The 19,559-nt window shown below is 49.2% G+C and overlaps 11 protein-coding genes across 16 annotated transcripts in view; 6 read left to right on the top strand and 5 right to left on the bottom strand.

Moving 5' to 3' along the window:
• Positions 1–47: 47 nt before the first annotated feature.
• On the bottom strand, positions 48–1,959 carry FOXG_04401 (uncharacterized protein; the record flags this gene model as incomplete). The annotated part of the gene is made up of 3 exons (XM_018382409.1): positions 48–1,400; positions 1,452–1,770; positions 1,820–1,959. The coding sequence occupies 3 exons, from the start codon at positions 1,957–1,959 to the stop codon at positions 48–50; spliced, it is 1,812 nt and encodes a 603-aa protein (XP_018239116.1).
• An 881-nt stretch (positions 1,960–2,840) lies between these two features.
• FOXG_04400 (uncharacterized protein) lies at positions 2,841–3,252 on the top strand (the record flags this gene model as incomplete). Its single annotated transcript, XM_018382408.1, has 2 exons — positions 2,841–3,035; positions 3,127–3,252. The coding sequence occupies 2 exons, from the start codon at positions 2,841–2,843 to the stop codon at positions 3,250–3,252; spliced, it is 321 nt and encodes a 106-aa protein (XP_018239115.1).
• Positions 3,253–3,468: 216 nt separating this feature from the next.
• On the bottom strand, positions 3,469–5,456 carry FOXG_04399 (uncharacterized protein). 2 transcript variants are annotated; one of them, XM_018382406.1, is made up of 6 exons: positions 5,324–5,456; positions 5,204–5,274; positions 5,022–5,152; positions 4,848–4,970; positions 3,946–4,795; positions 3,469–3,899 (listed from the first exon to the last, which is right to left on the bottom strand). In XM_018382406.1, the coding sequence occupies exons 1-6, from the start codon at positions 5,343–5,345 to the stop codon at positions 3,669–3,671; spliced, it is 1,428 nt and encodes a 475-aa protein (XP_018239113.1). In that variant the 5' UTR covers positions 5,346–5,456; the 3' UTR covers positions 3,469–3,668. The 2 variants fall into 2 exon arrangements, with proteins under 2 accessions (XP_018239113.1, XP_018239114.1); XM_018382407.1 differs by having other exon boundaries at positions 3,469–4,795; positions 5,324–5,452.
• A 548-nt stretch (positions 5,457–6,004) lies between these two features.
• On the top strand, positions 6,005–8,396 carry FOXG_04398 (uncharacterized protein). Of its 3 annotated transcripts, none has more exons than XM_018382405.1 (5): positions 6,005–6,271; positions 6,346–6,945; positions 7,001–7,654; positions 7,710–7,847; positions 7,901–8,396. In XM_018382405.1, exons 2-5 carry the CDS (start codon positions 6,820–6,822, stop codon positions 8,210–8,212), a joined length of 1,230 nt encoding a protein of 409 aa, XP_018239111.1. In that variant the 5' UTR covers positions 6,005–6,271; positions 6,346–6,819; the 3' UTR covers positions 8,213–8,396. The 3 variants fall into 3 exon arrangements, with proteins under 3 accessions (XP_018239111.1, XP_018239110.1, XP_018239109.1); XM_018382404.1 differs by having other exon boundaries at positions 6,005–6,296; XM_018382403.1 differs by having other exon boundaries at positions 6,005–6,945.
• On the bottom strand, positions 6,398–6,517 carry FOXG_18822 (uncharacterized protein; the record flags this gene model as incomplete). The annotated part of the gene is made up of 1 exon (XM_018398957.1): positions 6,398–6,517. The coding sequence occupies one exon, from the start codon at positions 6,515–6,517 to the stop codon at positions 6,398–6,400; it is 120 nt and encodes a 39-aa protein (XP_018239112.1).
• A 519-nt stretch (positions 8,397–8,915) lies between the features above and the next one.
• Positions 8,916–10,129, bottom strand: FOXG_04397 (ATP-dependent Clp protease, protease subunit). 3 transcript variants are annotated; one of them, XM_018382400.1, is made up of 5 exons: positions 9,862–10,129; positions 9,793–9,811; positions 9,717–9,742; positions 9,528–9,669; positions 8,916–9,477 (listed from the first exon to the last, which is right to left on the bottom strand). In XM_018382400.1, exons 1-5 carry the CDS (start codon positions 10,003–10,005, stop codon positions 9,026–9,028), a joined length of 783 nt encoding a protein of 260 aa, XP_018239106.1. In that variant the 5' UTR covers positions 10,006–10,129; the 3' UTR covers positions 8,916–9,025. The 3 variants fall into 3 exon arrangements, with proteins under 3 accessions (XP_018239106.1, XP_018239107.1, XP_018239108.1); XM_018382401.1 differs by having other exon boundaries at positions 9,717–9,811; XM_018382402.1 differs by having other exon boundaries at positions 8,916–9,669; positions 9,717–9,811.
• Positions 10,126–11,614, top strand: FOXG_18821 (uncharacterized protein). The gene has a single exon (XM_018398956.1). The coding sequence runs from the start codon at positions 10,201–10,203 to the stop codon at positions 11,557–11,559; it is 1,359 nt and encodes a 452-aa protein (XP_018239105.1). The 5' UTR covers positions 10,126–10,200; the 3' UTR covers positions 11,560–11,614.
• Positions 11,615–11,735: 121 nt separating this feature from the next.
• FOXG_04396 (uncharacterized protein) lies at positions 11,736–13,004 on the top strand. The gene has a single exon (XM_018382399.1). The coding sequence runs from the start codon at positions 12,029–12,031 to the stop codon at positions 12,812–12,814; it is 786 nt and encodes a 261-aa protein (XP_018239104.1). The 5' UTR covers positions 11,736–12,028; the 3' UTR covers positions 12,815–13,004.
• A 381-nt stretch (positions 13,005–13,385) lies between these two features.
• On the top strand, positions 13,386–16,647 carry FOXG_04395 (dihydroxy-acid dehydratase, mitochondrial). Its single transcript, XM_018382398.1, has 2 exons — positions 13,386–13,647; positions 13,716–16,647. The coding sequence occupies exons 1-2, from the start codon at positions 13,580–13,582 to the stop codon at positions 15,442–15,444; spliced, it is 1,797 nt and encodes a 598-aa protein (XP_018239103.1). The 5' UTR covers positions 13,386–13,579; the 3' UTR covers positions 15,445–16,647.
• Positions 13,648–17,091, bottom strand: FOXG_04394 (uncharacterized protein). The gene is made up of 2 exons (XM_018382397.1): positions 16,839–17,091; positions 13,648–16,790 (listed from the first exon to the last, which is right to left on the bottom strand). The coding sequence occupies exons 1-2, from the start codon at positions 16,867–16,869 to the stop codon at positions 15,853–15,855; spliced, it is 969 nt and encodes a 322-aa protein (XP_018239102.1). The 5' UTR covers positions 16,870–17,091; the 3' UTR covers positions 13,648–15,852.
• Positions 17,092–18,281: 1,190 nt separating this feature from the next.
• FOXG_04393 (uncharacterized protein) overlaps positions 18,282–19,559 on the top strand; it is a gene marked incomplete at both ends in the record, with an annotated part of 2,526 nt that continues 1,248 nt past the window's right edge. Inside the window, 5 exons of the mRNA XM_018382396.1 lie at positions 18,282–18,296; positions 18,361–18,370; positions 18,574–18,713; positions 18,803–19,037; positions 19,112–19,142. Of these exons, the coding sequence (XP_018239101.1) occupies positions 18,282–18,296; positions 18,361–18,370; positions 18,574–18,713; positions 18,803–19,037; positions 19,112–19,142 (431 nt within the window). The remainder of the gene's footprint in view (positions 18,297–18,360; positions 18,371–18,573; positions 18,714–18,802; positions 19,038–19,111; positions 19,143–19,559) is intronic.

The following is a 19,559-nucleotide window of genomic DNA, read 5'->3' as shown; positions in this document are numbered from 1 at the left end:
CTCCTCCAGAAAGCAAGCCGTTAGAAGCCGATCATGTCTCAAATAACTCAGACAATGGCAAAGCATGAGTTGAAAACGGCATGCATCACGGCCCGGATATCCATTCGTGCCTTGGCAGCATCTTGTCGAGCTTGAACCTCTTCTAACACTTGCGCCGTGATGCGCGCGTTGCCAGCAACCTTCTCCATTCTGAGAATTTGAGTCTTTATCCACGCCTTTTCGTTGGCATCTTGCTCTTCAACTCCCAGCATCAGCAGCGGCCAGAGCATGTTGACGGGGAGCGTATCCTCAGGGTCCAAGTCCGCCACAATTTGTCTAGCGAGATTTCGGATCTGGTCCAACGCCTCAGACGCCTCCTTGGTCAGGGGAAGGTTCTTGTACGCAACTCGGTGGAGGTGGACTTTGCTTGCGTAATAGTTTGACAGGTACGTTCGAAATGCTCGTGTGATGACAAAAGCTAGATGCTTCGAGACGTGAGGCTCCTTTAGCTTGCCTGCCACAGCAAAGTCCATCAATGGTGGACGGTGTTCGTATAGAGTTCGCAAATCAGCCGCTATAACCGTACCGATGTTCATGACTTCGATTTCGTCTTCGACCGTCCCTCGAGAACGATGCCAGGGGTCTATCTTGGATATCCTCCCCATGAAGCTTTGGACTTTTTGGTAGAACACAACCCCAGGTTGATACAATACTTGAAACAACACGTCCTCAATGTCATCAGTGGGATCTTTCGAAACTTCTTCAGGCTCACCATCGAAACTCGCGGGTGATGCTTCTACCAAAAGAACTTCGTCGTCTTTAGTGAGAAAAAGACCAGAGCCACCAGCCGTCACCGCCCGACCATCAAGAAGTCGAATCCAAAGAAGCAACTGCTTCTCTACCGCTGTCAGGCCGTGCTTATTACTACTTTGGAAGAGCGTATATGCGCGCTTGAGATTTGAGTGCGCAGCATCGAGACGACTCTCCAAGATATCGATATAGCTGAGAAAGAATAATGCTGCGAGAAGGTATTCGCGTGCAGGGCTGTGTTCCGACATTGATGTGCCGTCATGGCTCGCGACCTCGGTAACGCCTCGCTGATAGTGATCCTCATCGCTCATAGTCCAGTTCCCATCGCGTCGAGAAAGAAGTAAATTCGAAAAGGCCATGATCGCGTGTCGCACCATGGGAGAAATGCTTGCCATTTCGACAACAGCTTGTCGCATGGACACCCATTTCTTCTGAGTCTCGACCTCAGCGATGATAGGGGGATTGACGGAGCTGGCGAAGAATTCCATCAACTTAGCACTTCCATCCGTAGTATCTTGGTCCCGACTACCATTGCTCTGTGTCAGTGAGGGCGCTGGAAGTGGTGTCGCAAAAGCTGTCCTGTCAGGGAATGTGATCTGCGATTGAGCCGCCTTTTCGTGTCAGCACCGCCCGCGTAGATGTAGTCAATAGTTTCGTCTTACCAACATGTTTGTTTCCAACCCCTGATGCTGCTGTGTCTCTGGTGAGGCGTGTTGCCAAAAATCACCGTAGTCCCACATGAAACTTGCATAATCGAAGACTTCATCAACTGCGTTTCCTGGTTGGAATACTGAGCTCCCCGGTGATGTATCGAAATTTGGTGATAGGTGCTGCTCGATAGATTGATCAGGGACTTCGGTGGAAGGCGCTTGTCTCCTTTGAACTCCTGATCGTTGCTGAGGTCGCCATTTGCACTCCATATTTAGTCTCTCGCAATGAGAGCATCGTGGTCTTTGCTCATCACATTTGACTTTTCTCCTCCTTCAAATTGATTAGATTTGAAGTCAGGTGATACAAATTCTATACATACTTGCATGTTAAACATCCCTCGCGTGAGCGGATCTGTCGTCGAGCCGAGGTCGCAGGTCTTGTATTTGATGGGCTGTGGTTTTGAGGAGATACACCGCTTGGAAGGCGAGGAATGAGAGGTCGTCCACTGTTCATGTCCATTATGACGTCTCGCCGCTGAAGTCATTAACGGTCAAAGATGCTATAATGGCTGATCAGGTCAATTAAAGTTGATGTATAATGCAAGATGAGGAGCCTAAATCCGTCACCTGACGCGGAAGAGCTCCGTTTGCATTTGCATTTGCGGGGCGCCTTCCAGAAGATCAGGAACCCGTGTCCCGGGCGACAAAGAGAAGGAACTGCTCAGGTACCTCTTTCTTGAGATCAAAGATCTAATTAAAGTATTATCATCGCCAGAATGGAATAAAAAGAGAATATCGGATAGTTCATGTTAAACTAAACTTTTTGCATCTTCTGATAACTCGTCGCACCGTCTTTTGTGCCGAGTGACAAGTTTGACGACAGTGGACCTGCTAAGTCATTCTGGCATCCACCCAAGCTGTCGGGACAGACTCTCAGGTAGACTTCATATCTTAAGTTCAGACCGGGAGTTGGCTATGAGAAAGAGCTTCACTTACACAAAGGTCTGAGATGGCTAAATTGGGCAGTGGTATTTCTCAACTCTTTCTAATGATACCAATTAACCATTGGTTTATGACCACTGAATGCCTCATCTTGGAGCAGCCAGACTTACACCGAGTTCAACGAAACCCAATAACAGCCTTCGCGGCTCGTTCTTTCTGTCGCACAAATACAACGACGATGACTTTCAAAACTTGCACATGATTTGCCGCATTCTGTAACTCAATGTGCATCTATGTGACGTCAGGTTTCATGTGAAGGGTTAAAAATCAATTGACTTTCGTTTTTGCTATAACTTCATCCTCTTGACTCAACCACCTAATTATCCTCATTTCCCAACACAACCCTCCATTTCTATCGACCTATCCTAACAAAGATTGAAACACCTCAAGTCGTTCGTCATGCCTACTCAAGAAGTGCTTAACCAGTGGGAAGCTTCTTCCCCAACTACTAAAAGCGAAGGCCCTCTTCAAGGCACATCAAACCGTTCGTCTCCCTCACGCATCATCTTCATCCTTCAGCTAACTTCGCCTGATCAAGCTCCCCAGTCCCTGGTCTCTAAACAGGAGTGCTTTGCCGCACAACCCAACGCGGAAGTATGTCCGACGTATGACGATGGGCGTCTTGCGCTCGATCAGGTATTATAGTTCAAAGGTTTAGAGACTAAAGACTAAAAGGTTCCTTCAGGATCGCGTTCGCAATAGTGGTGCTCGTACGCCCGGCTCTATCCACGCCGACATCGTCGCACAGATAGAAGCGAAGCGAGAGCGAAAGGCCTCGGAGGAAGCGAAGAAGGACAAGAAGTCAACATAAGAATACCACTGTGACGCGTATTTCTCAACGGCATATTCGATATCGAAAAGGGACTTGGTAGCGTCAAGTCTGGGGTTGTCCTGGTCGTTGATCATGGGCTATGAATCGAGCCTGACTTCCTGTTCGTAAAACGTTGCTCCGAATAGGCTTCTTTCGTCATTTTCAATTTGATCTGTATCTCTGGTGGTATCATCTGATCGCAAACAGTCCTATAACACGTGCGTGTAGATTGAACACAGTAAAACTTGAACAAAGCAGAAGCAGAAGAAACAGAACCCTTCGTGTCTGTTGCTACCCCAACTTGAAAGCAGTGAAGGGATATTGTCCAAGAGAATCGGTATATGTTCTCTATCAAGTGTTTTATACGTCTAAACATCTATAATCATATCAACAAAATGAACCGTCGCTCGCCCCTTCTAATGACCCTGAGACAGGTTCACAACAGCCCATTTTCCGTTCCACGCCCACTTTCGAGCACCAGAATCGCCACCGCCGCCCTCCAGTTGCTTCAACTCCTCATCCTTACCCTCCGGAAGACCAACGACAACATCGGCCTTGCAAGTTCGCAAGGACAAGACGTTGACACCTGAAGAGGGACCCATGGGGCCGAGAGCCTCGACGAAAGGTGTGGTAGCGGGCCAAGCAGCCTGTCACAAGTCAGCATTGGTTTCAAACAAGATGGAGGTTGCTTACATCAGCGACGAGCTTGCGGTAGTTCAGGTCACCTTTGAAGATGACAAGCTCGGCTTCCTTGAGCTCCTCATGCAACTCAGGGTTCTCAGCGGGTAATCGCCAGAAGCTACCGCCATAAGTCCAGTATCGGTTAGGGCGGAGCATAAGCTGTCCCTCAGCATGGAACGTAGCCCACTCCTGGAATAGGAACTTAAGGTCCTTCTCGCCATCCTCAGATAGAGGCTCAGGCTTCTTGCCTTGGAGTTCCTCATCCTCTGATGGTGTGTCGTATAGAGCACGAGGGTTGGCAACAGCGTTCAACAAGCCACTAAAATCGCTGGGCACAACGTCGGAGACGAACCAAGGGATGGACTTGGGTCGTAGGACGACTTGTGTGGCGAGACCAGCCGAGAGAAGATACCCGGCCAGAATCATATCGACATACAACTCGAAGCCAGCATTGTCGAGGACGATATCAACGCGACGCTCCTTCTTGCCCTCAGCTTGCGCTTTCTTGAGAATGTCAAACGCCTTAGGAAGATCATTCACCAAGATGTTCTTCTCAGCCGCCTTACGAGCCTTAGAACCCTGGAGTTTCTGTATATCCTCATATGTCAAGTTTGTAAGGAGTGACAAGTCTGTGGCATTTCCCCAAAGGCAAATCTCAAACATCTCCTGGAACAGAGTCTTCTCAGCTTTAGGATCATGTGTTGAGTCCTTATCAGCGCGGAGCTGCTCAACTAATTGTCTATAGTTGCTAGCGAGCTCGAGAACGGCGGGTCTTGATGATCGGAATGTGTCCATCTTTTGTCGGGCGAAAAGATCGTAGGATTTCCAGTGTTCGGTCATGCGGAACATGGCCGCGATGCGTCTGAATATTGTGAGCGGCGCATGTAGAGAGAGTTCTTGTCACATGGACTTACCTGTATAGGTAGCATTCGGAGAACAGCCATGGTACATCGTACCAGTGAGCATCGGGGCCAAGAGCCTCAAGCTCCTTGTTATATGTCTCGATCTCTTCCGTGAATCCATCGTCGGGGAGGGGACTACGCAGTCAGCCGTGGTGTTCTTCTGTGCGCGACACAAGTATATCGTACCTGAGCTTTCGGTCATGTTCAACCTCGTACTTGAGATTGGCGAGTTGCTCGATAATCTTCTTGCCCTCCGCTAGTTTCTCGGGATCACTGGTCTTGGTAACGGCGCGGTAGACATCGTCAATTCCTTGGGTCTAGTTGAGAGTTAGAGAGTGCCTTGCGCGCGGTACATCCAGGAGTCTAACCAGAATTACAGGCCATCGCCTCTTGACGGATTCACTGGCGAACGAGGTAGGATCGCTCGTTTTGTATTGGGCTGTCGGCGGAGTCAGTCGCGTTCGAAGGAAGAGTCGAGAAGCACATACGGGTCTTGGTGTCGTGCTCCATTCTGCTATATTTCGCACCAACGAGATATGAAGAGGAGGGAGAATAATTTTTCTGCTGATCGGTCTTGAAGATCTTCAGGGAGCAATTATTTAAAGGTCTGGTCCGCCATCATGGAAGCGGAGGGGTACGCGGGGCACTTTTTTTGGTGGGGTTCAATATGAACGGTCTCGAATCTGACGTCAGGAACAATTTTGAATGCCGAGCTTGTCGGAAAACACCATGAGAGGCTAGACCTGACTACTGAGGCTTGGAGGAGCTGTTTAATTGCCTGATTAGGAAATAAAGTCATGAATAATTAGCTGAAGATATTTTGGATGACTGATATTTACTTATGATTGCCCAAGTCTGTTACAAATGATATTTCATTTTGTCATGATAAGGACGATTTGCCGGCCTAGCTAGTTTGTCTATCTCTCTATAGGCCCCCCTTAAGGTTCGTTGTGTAAGTAACCTGAGACTCTATACCTTAGACTATCCATGAGTATGTTTCGAAACCGCATGTCTCCGTTTCCTGCAATTTGCCTCTCTGAGTCGCTCTCAGCTAGCCTGAGCAACAATTGCAGCCGGGTGGGCAGACACCCTTGATCATGCGATCGGTTGATACTCTTGGTGAACTATCTCGAGATCTCTCTTCTTCACCTGGTTGGCTTCGTCTTCACCTCTTCTCTAGCCTATGTCTCTATTGATCACAATGATCGCCATCAAGGTCCTAAGAATGTGTTCTTTCTGTATCTGTTCCGCACTTCAGCTGTAATGTCGGTCCGAATATCATCAGCTGAATGTTTCTGTTTACCCAAGATCCGCACCACTCAACCGGCACGTTCATCCCGACTACCCTGCACACGTCTCGATTAAGAAGAAACATACCAGGTAGTAACAGTTCATCCGACCTGAGAAAAACGCATTGAATCGACTGTTTCAACAAGGTTGTTTAAGTTTACATCATGTTTGGTCCGCTTATGAAAGGGTCACCAAAAGGTTTCGCTAATCCTCAACCCAGTAGGGAAATACTAGCTACACCTCCGATTGGCCCGCAAATTCAATCATCAACCTCACTTTGGAACAGCACCATTCAATTCATCGAACGACTTCAAATACGCCACGCAGAGGAAGGTAGTACTCGGCTTGATCCTCGGTGGATCACCAACGCTGAAGCGGTAAAAGAAGTTCATTTTTCCATCTGGGGAAAACGGGAGTTGGCGATGAGCCGCGCCAATTAATAGGAGTTGGGCGTCGTGTGATTTGTTGATCAATTCCGATCTGAGACTTTCCCCGGACTTGTTTTTGTGGAGGTATCGACTTATACGAGTTTAACCAGCGGTTGTCTTATTAGCCGGCAGCTCAAGCATTATGAAGTGCCGTAACGGAATTAGACGATCATGTTCATGGGTCAAGTGTATTTAAGAAACATGTTTCCAGTGCCTTTTCAGTTGATATCTTGTACATACTCAATCACAGCTCTGGTGTCTTTACGATGTTCTTCAATACTCAATCTCTCGGTGTCGTGGCTCTGGCCGGATTAGCCACGGCTGTCCCTTCACGAAATCATCTTCAAACTCGTGAAGTTGGAAAGCTTCCTGCTCTTGGCTGGAACGGCTGGGTGGGCTCCTCCCAAGTCTATCATAACATGTGTTAGTCACTAACACTACAGCCAGAATCAAGGACAATGTAACGCAGCCAGCGAGAAAGTTGCCCTTGCTACAGCCAAGACTTTTATCAACCTTGGTCTCAAGGATGCTGGATACCAATACGTCAACATTGATGACTGCTGGTCTACAAAGCAGCGTGACTCCAAGGGCAATCTTGTTCCTGACCCTGCAAAGTGGCCAAGAGGTATCAAGCCAGTCGCCGATGAGATCCACGCAATGGGCCTCAAGTTCGGTCTTTATGGTGACGGCGGAGCCAAGACTTGCGCAGGTTATCCAGGAAGTCAAGGCCACGAGCAGCAAGACGCAAATCTTCTTGCCAGCTGGGGTGTTGACTACTGGAAGTACGACAACTGTTACACACCCTGCAACACAGGCAACGGTGCCGATATCCAGACATGCCCCAACAACCAAGCTCCTAGCTCTAGGCCTCGATATGAGAAGATGAGGGATCTCCTTCGCGCTACAGGAAGGGACATCCTCTATTCGCTTTGCAACTGGGGTTATGATGAGGTTTGGACTTGGGGTGCTCAGGTTGGACACATGTGGCGAATGAGCCAGGACAACTGGGGCAAATGGGCGGATGTTGTCCGTATTGCTAACCAGGCGGCACCTATCCTGAAGTACACTGTACCAGGACACTACAATGATCTCGATATGATGGTGAGTCTTGACCCTACCTCGGCTTTGAGTGAGTATGGGGCTGACCAAAACCTAGATCCTTGCCAACGGTGCTCTTACTCCTGCTGAGGAGCGAACACACTTTGCCATCTGGTGTATTACCAAGTCCCCTATCATTCTCGGAACAGACATGACCAAGCTTAACAGCGATGAGGTCAAGTTGATCACAAACAAGGTACCTACAACCACTTTCGCAGCCGCTGAAAACATCTACTAACTATGCTCCAGGGCCTTCTCGCCGTCAACCAAGACTCGCTCTCCAAGCCTGCTGTGCCTTTCACTCCTCCCAACACTCCCGCCAAGGGAAGCAGCGAGATCTACCCTTACTGGTCCGGGCCCATCTCAACCGGAACAGTTGTCGCCATCGTCGCTAGCAAAGGCAACTTGAACACTCAGTTGAACCTCAAGGACGTTCCAGGACTTAAGGATATGGAGTACTCGTGGACTGAGCTTCTGACTGGTGCTAAAGGAAAGGGCAAGACTGTCTCAGCCAACTTGCAGACACACGATGTTGCGGTCTTCCGCATCGACCACAACTAAACAAACGAATTGGTGACTTTTCAAAGAGTACATATATTGAGAGCGTATCTACGATTCTACGTACAAAGATTGGTTAGAGGATGCTGCCACACAAGATCTATAAGTGGGTGGACAGTCAGTATATAGCATGAACCTTGGTTCAACTCAAATCTTCTCATGAACTCTGTCTTTCTTTATCGGCCGAACTTGAACAACACGAACATTAAATAGCCTGGTGCCCATGTCTGGTAATGAATACCTGTTGGCAGATATGGCGAGTGCTTCCTCTCGCTGCCAACAAACTGAATAGACAGCCACAATCCTCTCCAGCGTGGGATTCGTTGTATTAGGCGAACTTCCACAGCAGCCGCTGTGCACCATGTCGAAGAGCACAGCAACCGTGATATCATTTTTAACAAAATATCACACATTTGTTGCTTCAAATTTGAGAAAAGATAGAGTAGTATCCAAGGGTGCGTTTTCTGTACAGAGGAGTGCAAACATTGAAGCTACCCTGCACCGTGACTTTTCCTCCCTAGGATCATTGAAGTGTTCTGACAGGGATGCATCGCTCTCTAAGACATTGGTATATGGTTATCCTGTTACGCCTCGTGGTTAAATACGTAGGAATGTATGTTTATTATACTTGGGATTTGACTCCTGGTGAGAGGTTTGGTTCCAGGACCAGTACCTGGGGTCACTGCTCTTGAATATAAGAGAAGAGCCTGAGCGTGGGTGCAGTCTCAAGAATGAATGTTCAGAAGCAAACCCGGGAATGTATTTCATAAACGCTTGTTAGCAATAATATACATCTTCAACCCAAAGGTCCAAGCCTCAACTCGTCTGGGGTGTATCAGCCCCTCCCTGCTTCTCTTCCTTCTCCTTCTTCTCTTGCTCCGACTCAGGTCTCTTCGTCAAAATCTCATCGATAACTCCGAGTTCCAAAGCCTCTTCCGGCGACAGATATTTATCCCGTTCCATCAGATCATTAATCTCCTCAAGAGAATACTTTTCATGACCCTTTGCCTTATTGAGATGATACTGCATGATTCTATTCGACTGTTCCCGTGTCTTCTGGATCTGGTTTGCGTAAATCATGATATCGGATGCTTGGCCTCGAGTACCACCGAGTGGTTGATGGATCATGATCGAGCTGTGGGGGAGAGAGAATCGCTTGCCTGCTTCACCTCCTGCGAGGAGGATGGCGGCCATTGACGCAGCACCGCCGACACATACTGTTGATACTGGTGACTTGATGTATGTCATTGTGTCGTAGATCGCCATTCCTGTGCTTCTTGTGAGTCTCGATTGTGAATTGGTTGTTGAGCGAACCTACCTGAGGTGACGGAACCACCAGGAGAGTTGATGTACATCGTGATCGGCTTATCGGGGGTATCGGACTCGAGCCAAAGCAGCTGTGACACGATCGAAGCGGACATGTAGTCGTTAACTTCACCATTTAGGACGACGATGCGTTCCTAGAACTATTAGTAACGATAGCTCGATGGCTAGAGCTTGTCCTCACCTGTAGTAGCTTGGAAAAGATATCCCCTATAACCCATCAGCTTCTTGAACCATTTGCGACACCAATCCGAACAAACATGTTTTTCTTCCGGCAGCCTGGAATTGTTAGCTGCGCGAAGGTACCAGATTGGACTCAGGTAGCTTACCGACGACTCCTCGATGTAGGGCATGGGAATGTTGCCCATTGGTGACATTGGCGAGTTTCCGGAAGAACTGGAGAAGCCAAAAGCTCTCACATGTTGTTGCGACACGCCGCGCAGTACGCGCAACGTTCTTGGCCGTAGAAACATGGTCGCGAATGTATGTGAACGGTGATGTAAGTTTACGGACCGGGGCCGGAAGTGGTGGGGGAAGCTTTACGAAGCTGGGGCTCTTATCGATAACGATCCGACCCCGGGAGAAATTTAGCTGTTCATCCTCAAACGCTTTGCGACAAACAAGCACCACAAGTCGACGATGAGCTGGTCATAACAACACGAGACATCATGAAGAGATACACAAAGGCCTGCTCTGGCCATATTCGAACTTCTGGATTGACGATCAATTGCCAAAAACGATGGGTTTCTTACGACAAATCCGAATTGAGCAAAATGGCCCTCTTGAACCAAATCGAATCGGAACTTGATCGACTAGCGAGCGGCAAACGAGCGAGAATCCATCCCGAAGACAAGACTGTAGATACAGATGCCGGAAGGTTACCAATATCTCCCGTGATGGACTATAAGTTCATGCAGGCGAGACGACGTACGAAGAAAGCGATGCCCACGGCCATATCAGGACAATTTCGGAAGAAGCTGTCAAATAACCCATACGCGGAAGCATTGATAGGTCCGACAAGGTGGTGCAAGAATACGAACGCTTGCCTCCCCAGATACTTCTTGCAGGACTTCGAATTGGTCGAGCACCCAGATCCCGAGCAGACGGGCCACTGGTGGGCACCAGGCCCATTTTCTTTCTTAAGAGTCAAGCCGACAAGAGAAGAGCGAGAGGTGGAGATGGAGTCCAATGACTTGAAATCAATATGGAGAGGGATTGAACGGGCGCGGAGGCAGATCGGACTTGTACAAAACGAAATCGCGAAAATGGCTACAGAAGCTAGTCCAACGAGAGCCGACATATCAGCGGAAGCCAAAACAACGCCAGCCCAAGCAACACCAGGAGACGCAGGTGCCGAAGCTGAGACAAGCACAGAAGTAGGCGTTGAGGATGTGGAAACAAACGAAGGACTGATAGAACGACGAGCGCGCATCGTCGCCTACACTCTCGCGCGCAAAAGTCTGATCGATATGATCGGAGGAATCGAAGGAAACAAGAGTAGCAAGAGTTATCAAGCAAGGATGGGTGGCCACCAAGGCATGGCAAACCTTCCATATGGTACCGGCTCAAAGGTTTTCCGAGAAGACATGGGCGATGTACTTCTTGGAATGTTGCGACGTGTGGCTGTTGATACGCTCATCACACGTTCTTGCAGGGAAGGTTTATGGGCGCCACACAAATTCATAAGGCCAGTTGCCAGCTGGGAAGAGGCGAAGAGAATTCCAGGAGGTGGAGCAATCCTTTATATCCCGAAAGAGGATATGGAAGACATGAACAGTTATGCGACTCTCGATATAGAAGATGCTTCTTATGCCAGTAAGATGGCAGTTCATGATCTGCGATACTTACTAGGAGAAGGAGAGGTTGAGAGGTTGAGAGAGAAGTCAGAGGTATTCCGAGACCATGAGATTTTGGTGTTGAAGAACTTTAGAAGTGGAAGCATGAGAGCTTTGCATTTGCTTCTCTGGAGACTACAGGGATACTTGGCGTTGCCTCAAGTTGGGCCCATTGAGGCAAGACAATACTAAGGATTGCAAAATAGAAATGAGATACCATAAATATGAACAATCAGATGAAGCGCATTGTGTGCCGCATGAGATATGATGCTTGTCCGGCCGGCCTCCAATCACGGCCCGGCCCCGCAATTACCGATGGCGCCAGGTGTCACCGCCGCCGATAGGCTCCGAAGGTCATAAATCCGATACGAGTTAGACTCGGTAGCACAACGCTGTGATTATTTGTTCGGTACCCGTGTATCGGACCTGTTAGATATCCGTTTGTTCTTTGCATTAATTTTTGAAGAATACTCTTTCGTTCTCATTTGAGCGAATTATTGTTCAGCATTTAAGACTGCAGGATTCGATCTCAGCATACCTTCCTAGATAAGGATCACGCCCAGCGAAGTTCTTACTCTCACTCACCAGACACAACTCAAGTGATAACCAAGCACAACGAAAATTGCAATCAAAAAGATCGAATCAACAGTGGAAATCGACCATGGACACAAACCCTGAAATAGTCCAGCCTGCGGACTGGCAGACTGGCGAAGCTGTCCCAGCCTTTCTCATCCACGATGGCGGCGGCACCACATTCTCATACCACTGCTTAGAACCTCTCCGTCGTCCAGTCTACGGCATTTACAACCCCAAATTTCACAGCGGCGAGCCCTTCGACGGTGGTCTCAGCGACATGGCCCGTCTCTACACTGGCTGGATCAAAGAAACCGTCGAGAAGCCCGACTTTCCCAGACGTCGCAACGCAGCTGGAAAGATCCGACTTCTTCTTGGCGGATGGAGCATGGGCGGTCACCTGAGTCTCGAAATCGCAAAGCAGCTTGAAGATTCCAACATTGAAGTCATCGGAATTGTCATGGTTGACACAATCTACACGCATAAGTTCTCTAGCGAAAAGCGCAAGATGCCTGGTGAAGACTCCAAGGAGGGAAAGAACAAGAACCAGATCCTCGCGGATCTAGCCATGGCCGATGCTCGCCGTATGATTCAAGCTTGGACACCTCCGGCCTGGGAGGCAGGACGTCGGCCCCGGGTTAGTCTCCTCCGGGCCAAGAAGGCCGTGCCCACAGAGAACGGGACTGATATTGTGGACTTGAGCCGTGAGGAGCGGAATCTGGGGTGGGATATGTACGACAAGAACTTTTTTGCTGATGTGGTAGATATTGAGGGACATCACTATGAGGTTTTCAAGTTTGAGTTCATTGAGGATATTTCGAAGAAGATCAAGAAGGCACTGGATGATTTGGAGTGGGTTGCCTTGGATGGTTGAATGTTGTTCAGTGAGGAGAATCTTGAAGACTTAGACGAAGACATGGTCCGTGGTTTGGCTGTTTATGCGGGCTTGTACTGATGGTTATTAGAACACGAATGAGACCAGATAGAATTAGAGACAAGAGTACAAAGTCATAGAAACATGAAAATACATTCAGAACAATAAACACTCCGATGATGTAGCAGGGGTCTGTATGGTCCGCCGGTGTCGCTCTGAACTGGTGACAAGGATGACAATACCATGTATTCTCTACTCAACTTCGACAACCTGAATGTAGGATAGAAATAGCATCTAAATGTAATCAAAGAGACTCACACGAAGAGGCCGGATCCTCGGCATCATGGACGATCTTACATTGCATCCGTAGCTTGAATCACACAAGTTCAGTGGATAACTCTATTCAAAGTGGACTCCAACGCTTAAGCCTCCTCCGGACTTGAAGCACCTCCCCCGAAGAGCCATCTCCATGAGGTCACCCAACCAATCAAAACACTCCAATTGTCATGCGGGGAGCTCTTCGCACCCTGGGCTGGGGACGTCTTCCCCCCTCTCCCAGTCACAGGGAAGAGCACAGGGAACCTAAATTTTGGGAAACAAAACCGCAGCCGACATCGCAAGCCAGAAAAAGTCCACAAACTCATCCCACCGCTTTTACTCAGGCGTCGGACTCTCTTCATACGCAATTTGAGTTTGTGGTTGAAGCTTCAATTGACGTTTTTCTTTTCCCCTTTTCCCGAGTGAAAAAGATTAAACGTCGTCATTATGCTTTCGAGGTCGTTGTTGAGGTCTAGAGCTGTGGGAGCTTTCCCCCTCTCTGCGAGAAGCAATGGGTAAGTTATTCCATCTCGAACAGTCAATTGAAAGCTCAATTTACTTCTGAATACTGACTCCTCTACAGCCGCTTCTTCTCCGCCTCTGCCCTCCGCGCCGATGACAAGCTCAACAAGGTCTCCGCCAACATCACCCAGCCCAAGGCCCAGGGCGCATCCCAGGCTATGCTCTACGCCACTGGTCTTTCAGAGGATGACATGAACAAGGCTCAGGTCGGTATCTCGTCCGTCTGGTACGAGGGCAACCCTTGTAACATGCACCTCATGGACCTCTCCGCCGTTGTCAAGGAGTCCGTCGCCAAGGCTGGTCTTATTCCCTACCGATTCAACACCATTGGTGTCTCTGATGGTATTTCCATGGGCACAACTGGTATGCGATACTCCCTCCAGAGTCGAGAGATTATCGCCGATAGTATTGAGACTGTCATGAACGGTCAGTGGTATGACGGAAACATCAGCTTGCCTGGTTGCGACAAGAACATGCCCGGTGTTGCCATCGCAATGGGCCGTGTTAACCGTCCCAGTATCATGGTCTACGGTGGTACCATTCGTCCCGGCTGCACCAAGCAGGGCGAGTCCATCGATATCGTCTCTGCTTTCCAGGCCTACGGTCAATACATCACTGGTGAGATCACTGAGGAGCAGCGATTCGACATCATTCGAAACGCCTGCCCTGGTGGTGGTGCTTGTGGTGGCATGTACACTGCCAACACCATGGCCACCGCCCTTGAGACTCTCGGTCTCACTCTTCCCGGTAGCAGCAGCAGCCCTGCTGAGGATCCTAGCAAGAAGGCTGAGTGCGAGAGCGTTGGACCTGCTATTCGCAACATTCTCAAGGAGGACATTCGACCTCGCGACATCATGACTCGCCAGGCCTTCGAGAACGCCATGATCGTCACTACCATCCTTGGTGGCAGCACCAACGCCGTCCTGCACCTTATCGCCATTGCCGACTCTGTCGGTATTAAGCTCGACATTGAGGACTTCCAGAAGGTTTCCGACCGCACTCCCTTCCTTGCCGACCTGAAGCCCTCCGGAAAGTGGGTCATGGCCGATATGCACAAGATTGGCGGTACTCCCGCTCTTCTCAAGTTCCTGCTCAAGGAGGGTATCATTGACGGCTCTGGTATTACCGTTACTGGTAAGACCATGAAGCAGAATGTCGAGAACATGCCCGGGTTCCCTGAGGACCAGACCATCATCCGACCCCTGAGCAACCCCATCAAGCCTACCGGTCACATTCAGATCCTCCGCGGTTCTCTGGCCCCTGGTGGCTGTGTCGGTAAGATCACCGGTAAGGAGGGTCTTCGATTCGAGGGTAAGGCTCGTGTCTACGACTCTGAGCCCGATTTCATTGCCAGTCTCGAGGCTGGTGAGATCAAGAAGGGTGAGAAGACCGTTGTCATTATCCGATATGACGGTCCCAAGGGTGGTCCCGGTATGCCTGAGATGCTGAAGCCGTCTTCCGCCATCATGGGCGCTGGTCTCGGAAAGGACGTTGCCCTTCTCACTGACGGTCGTTTCTCTGGTGGTTCTCACGGTTTCATCATTGGTCACATCGTCCCTGAGGCTATGGAGGGTGGTCCCATCGCTCTCGTTGAGGACGGCGACACCATTGTCATCGACGCCGAGACCCGTGCTATCGATCTTGTTGTCCCTGAGGAGGAGGTTGCGCGACGTCGCAAGGCCTGGAAGGCTCCCGCTCCTCGATACACCAAGGGTACGCTGAGCAAGTACGCCCAGCTTGTGAGAAACGCCAGTGAGGGCTGTGTCACCGACAGTGGTCTCAAGAACTAAAAAGGCTCACGAAAGCCAAAAAGAATTGTCAAATGTAACGATGTAATTCCTGTTTTAATGGGGTGGGAAAAGGCGAATTTAGAATTTTCTGGGTCAGAACTATATCCCAATGTTTTTTTCGTTCTTAATGCCTTCAAAGTGCCTCCTCGCTAATACGTGAAAATGCTCTGGGCTCAACAAGTCTACCTAACAAGCTATAACGTAGAATTCGCATCTTGAAATAACCAAAATACAAAACACAATAATACAACGCAAATCCACGAATGATTGTGGGTATTAGGCCGACTGAACAGAATGACCTCCAATAGCTCCTTGCAATGCGAACTCCAAACACAGCTTCCCTTCAAACGAAGCGGCCTCTCTGTTGATCGTATCAACCCTATATTCTTCCAAATCTTCCATAAGTATTTATTTCTTTCCGTTCAAAGCGTCCACGAAGGCCGCCTTATCCTTCATTGTAAGTCCAACACGCTTGACGCGGCTTAGTCTGGCGAGTGCCTCGCCTACTCTATCAAGGACACGCTGCTCATCAGGAGAAACGCTGGAACTAGCGTCACCACGGTTGCGTAGCTCGGAAGAGGAAGATGTTACACCATTGGTCTTGGCGGCAGACGTGTTGATTTGGCCTTCAGCAATGCGCACACGAATGCACGTCGTCGGTCGAGAGAGGAGATCCCACAAGAAGCGGAACCACTTTCCAGGCACTGGTGTCGTAATGTCGGAGGGCGTGTATCGGATACTAACAGGGAAGATATGGACGTCGGCTGGTGTTTGAAGGATGCTCGGGCTGAAAGGCAGAATAGCCTTGCCATTGGTGGTACCACACTCAGGGAAAACAGCGATAATCTGGCCCGGGTTGCTGTCCAAAAGGTCCTTGATCTCGACGAGTTTCGCATTTTTAGGGGGGCCAGTCTGCACAGGCGAGAGAGCTGCCAGAACAGCACCCAGCAAACTCACACGCTGCACCTTGCGAGTATCGGGGTACGAAATGGTAAAAATCGGGTCAAAAATAGCGGCGAGGTAGATCGCATCGATAGGGCTCGAGAAGTTGGCAGCGATAACTGAGCCAGGGTGCGGGAAACGCTCGCGGGGTTGGTCAGCGAGGGTGCCACGTTTGACACCGTCGAGCTGAAGGTCAACCCACCATATTCCCGGTATGGCCATCAATCCCCATAGTGCAACCTTTCTGAAGATAACTGGCAGCGGGAGGAAGTGGAAGAAGAGGAAGTAGCCGAGGAAGTAAGCGATGAAGAATGGGAGGCGGAAGAGGAAAAGAGCGGCGTGTGTGAATGTCGCGAGAGCTGATGCGGGCGTCGAAACGGGAAGAAACGGCGCAATGCCCGTTGCTAAGAATGATTAGCACGTGAATATTATTAATCCTTGGAGAACTTTACCTCTGTCGCGAAATTGGCTGTATTTTTCCATATTGTTGGTGATCGTGTGTAAGACAAGACAAAGAGGACGAGCGGAGGGGTAAAGCTATCGAGACATGGAAGAGCTTGGGAGCTATCTCTTTATGTTGCTAGCGAGGTGTGATGAAGGCGATTCGGGTGATCGTGACGAGGACTAATGAGACGGCGTTGCGAGGTCAGGTTCTGCGACAGCGCATCTACTGAACGTCATGTCATGAATCAAGGATGACATGTGAATGTGAATGTTAATATGTGGCCCCCACGTTAGGTTGGCTTGTCTCACAAAACGTTGTGCGCTGAGTCAGCGAGACGGCGACGTTTTTGGCTTAGATCCTATTATTACACGGATTGATGCGCCTGTGAGAAGACGATTTAATAATTTGTTCATCTGTCTAATTGTCTTGCAACTTCTATCTCAGTGAATTGTCATGTCAATTCTCTCGCAGGCAAGGGTGGGTGGGCAAGATAAATTACTGGTAACAGAAGAAGCTTGAGTTCATGGTGGAGTGATGACTTGGCAGCATCCTTCAAAGCTCCGACAAATTCGGAGCCCGATATTTTTGGCCCATCCATCATATCTTCGATCATATGAAGGTTATATGCTAACTGTATAGAACCAATGGCGAAAGTTCCTTGTTAATTACAATCGTGATTGACCTATTTGTACCGGCATCTTTGAAAGCAGCTCCATTGGGAGCCTATTTCTCTACTTATACATATGCTTCTGAGTTTTATTCCAAGACCAAGAGCTTAGAGGAATTGAACCATTGGACTGAACTTGTCTCAATGTAAAGGTGTTCCTATTCCTTTTATTGAGGTCTGAGCTCAAGGTACATTCGAAGGCGGCCAGTACATGCATGCATCCAATTATTCTGAGGAGAAACTCATTGGCACTTGAACACAATTAAACTCAAGCCCTGGCGCGAAGCGTTGGAGACGTTTTGGCATTGTCTGCAGCATGATGCATGTGCCAGAGAGCTACAGCCACTTCGATAAGAAGCAGAGGTAGCTTCACAAGAGTATTGACAATTGATCAACAATATACATTAGAAGGGTACCATTTTGCAAAGTACAATTATCCTACTCTCTGATGTTGCAACTCGGCTCATTAGCTGGTGGGGTATCTCCAAATGCGACTCGGACCCATTGCCCCGGCAACGTGTTTACATAAACAAGCAAACGCTTCGAATCGCCAATCTCCAACCGAGCTATCCCGCATCAGGCTCTTCACGAAACTAACCATAATATCACGTAGCTCCCATGAGCTACAGACCAAGCGTGTACTGATACCATTTTGCTTTCTACGCTACTTTTTTTATCCTTCGCATATTCGCAACGCCTCCTGCTACCGCCGTTCATACGGGTGCTTCACTGCTCCTTGCTTTCCATATCCTGGTCCCTGTATTTAGGCGCATTGTTTTCACCATGGAGGAGAATCCGGTAGGTTGTTTACCTGGTGCCCTCATGTTTCAGAAGCTGATGATTCTTGGGTGTAGGCATTTAGGAGCTCCAAGGTTAGTCGACTGCCGGCACCGTCGATGTCGATGTCAATAGGGGCTGGAGGGGCTGGACTCACAGAATGGAGCGAATCGCAACATAATGCCCGCATTGCGTCGACGGCAAATTCGTTGTCGGCTCTGAAGAATCTGAAGCGAGAGATTCCTCAGCCAGGTATGCAAAAGAAGCGCCTATGGTGGTTCTCTCTGACATGAAGCAGCATCGCAATCTGACCCCAAGCGCAAACCTCTCTCTGATCGCGCCCTCGAATATCCTTCAAAGCCAACATCGCATGTTCCCGCCGCGGCTGGTGTTCGATCAAATATGAGGCCTCAGAGTTTGGCCGGAATGTCCTCCGGGGTAAGTTGAGATCCTTGGTACCCTCGTTATTAGAGGGCTTGCTTCTGCTGGATCATTATGATCGCATGACAGCTGCTAATTCTCCCCAGCTCAAGCAACCCTCGGCCACCCAGTCACGATACGGCGCATCTTCAAATGTCTTTAGCAGGAACCAGGCCGCTCGAAACGGTGCTCCGACAGCCACATCGCGAATCAATGGAGTGAACGGAGTCAATGGAGTCAACGGACGTCCTGGCCATGCCCGATCGAAGAGCCAAGCACCTCGTCCGCGTACGGCCCATGCTCTCCGCGAAGAAGACCGATACGAAGCTCCAACGAACAATGGTACGACGACACTTTCGCAAGATACATCTCAACCTATCACCACACTTTCATGCGATAAAATCAGAACCTCACAGTCTTTCGCAACATTGCCAACGATCAGAGATAGTTCTCTGACTTCAAGATTCCTTGAAATGAGTCTTGATGACAACATTCCTCACGGAAGTCAAGCGATTTCCCGACCTTTAACACGACAGTCTTCACAATCTTCAACCACCTCACATATTTCTAATATTCCATGCAAGCGCCATGGTAGAGATGATCAAAGTAACATGTCAGCTTCAACCTCTCGACAGATCTTGTCAGAGCGGCCTTAGGCAGTCCCTCTGAAGCCACCGACCAACGAGAGGGTCAAGAGGAAGCTCCATGAGTTTGAAGCGTCTCTATCTTTGTCACCAGTCAAACAATTCACAAGCCCCGTCAAGAACTCCTCCCCTAGCAAGTCGTTTTTGAACAAAGATTCTAAAGGGTGTTAGAAAAGGTTTCGGAGTTAGACTTGGCTCAACGTATTTCGGTCTCGACAAG

The sequence above is a fragment of the Fusarium oxysporum genome, chromosome 4, assembly GCF_000149955.1.
Source record: "Fusarium oxysporum f. sp. lycopersici 4287 chromosome 4, whole genome shotgun sequence".
NCBI classification, from domain to species: Eukaryota; Fungi; Ascomycota; class Sordariomycetes; order Hypocreales; family Nectriaceae; genus Fusarium; species Fusarium oxysporum.
This window is presented reverse-complemented; position numbering and strand designations above follow the sequence as displayed.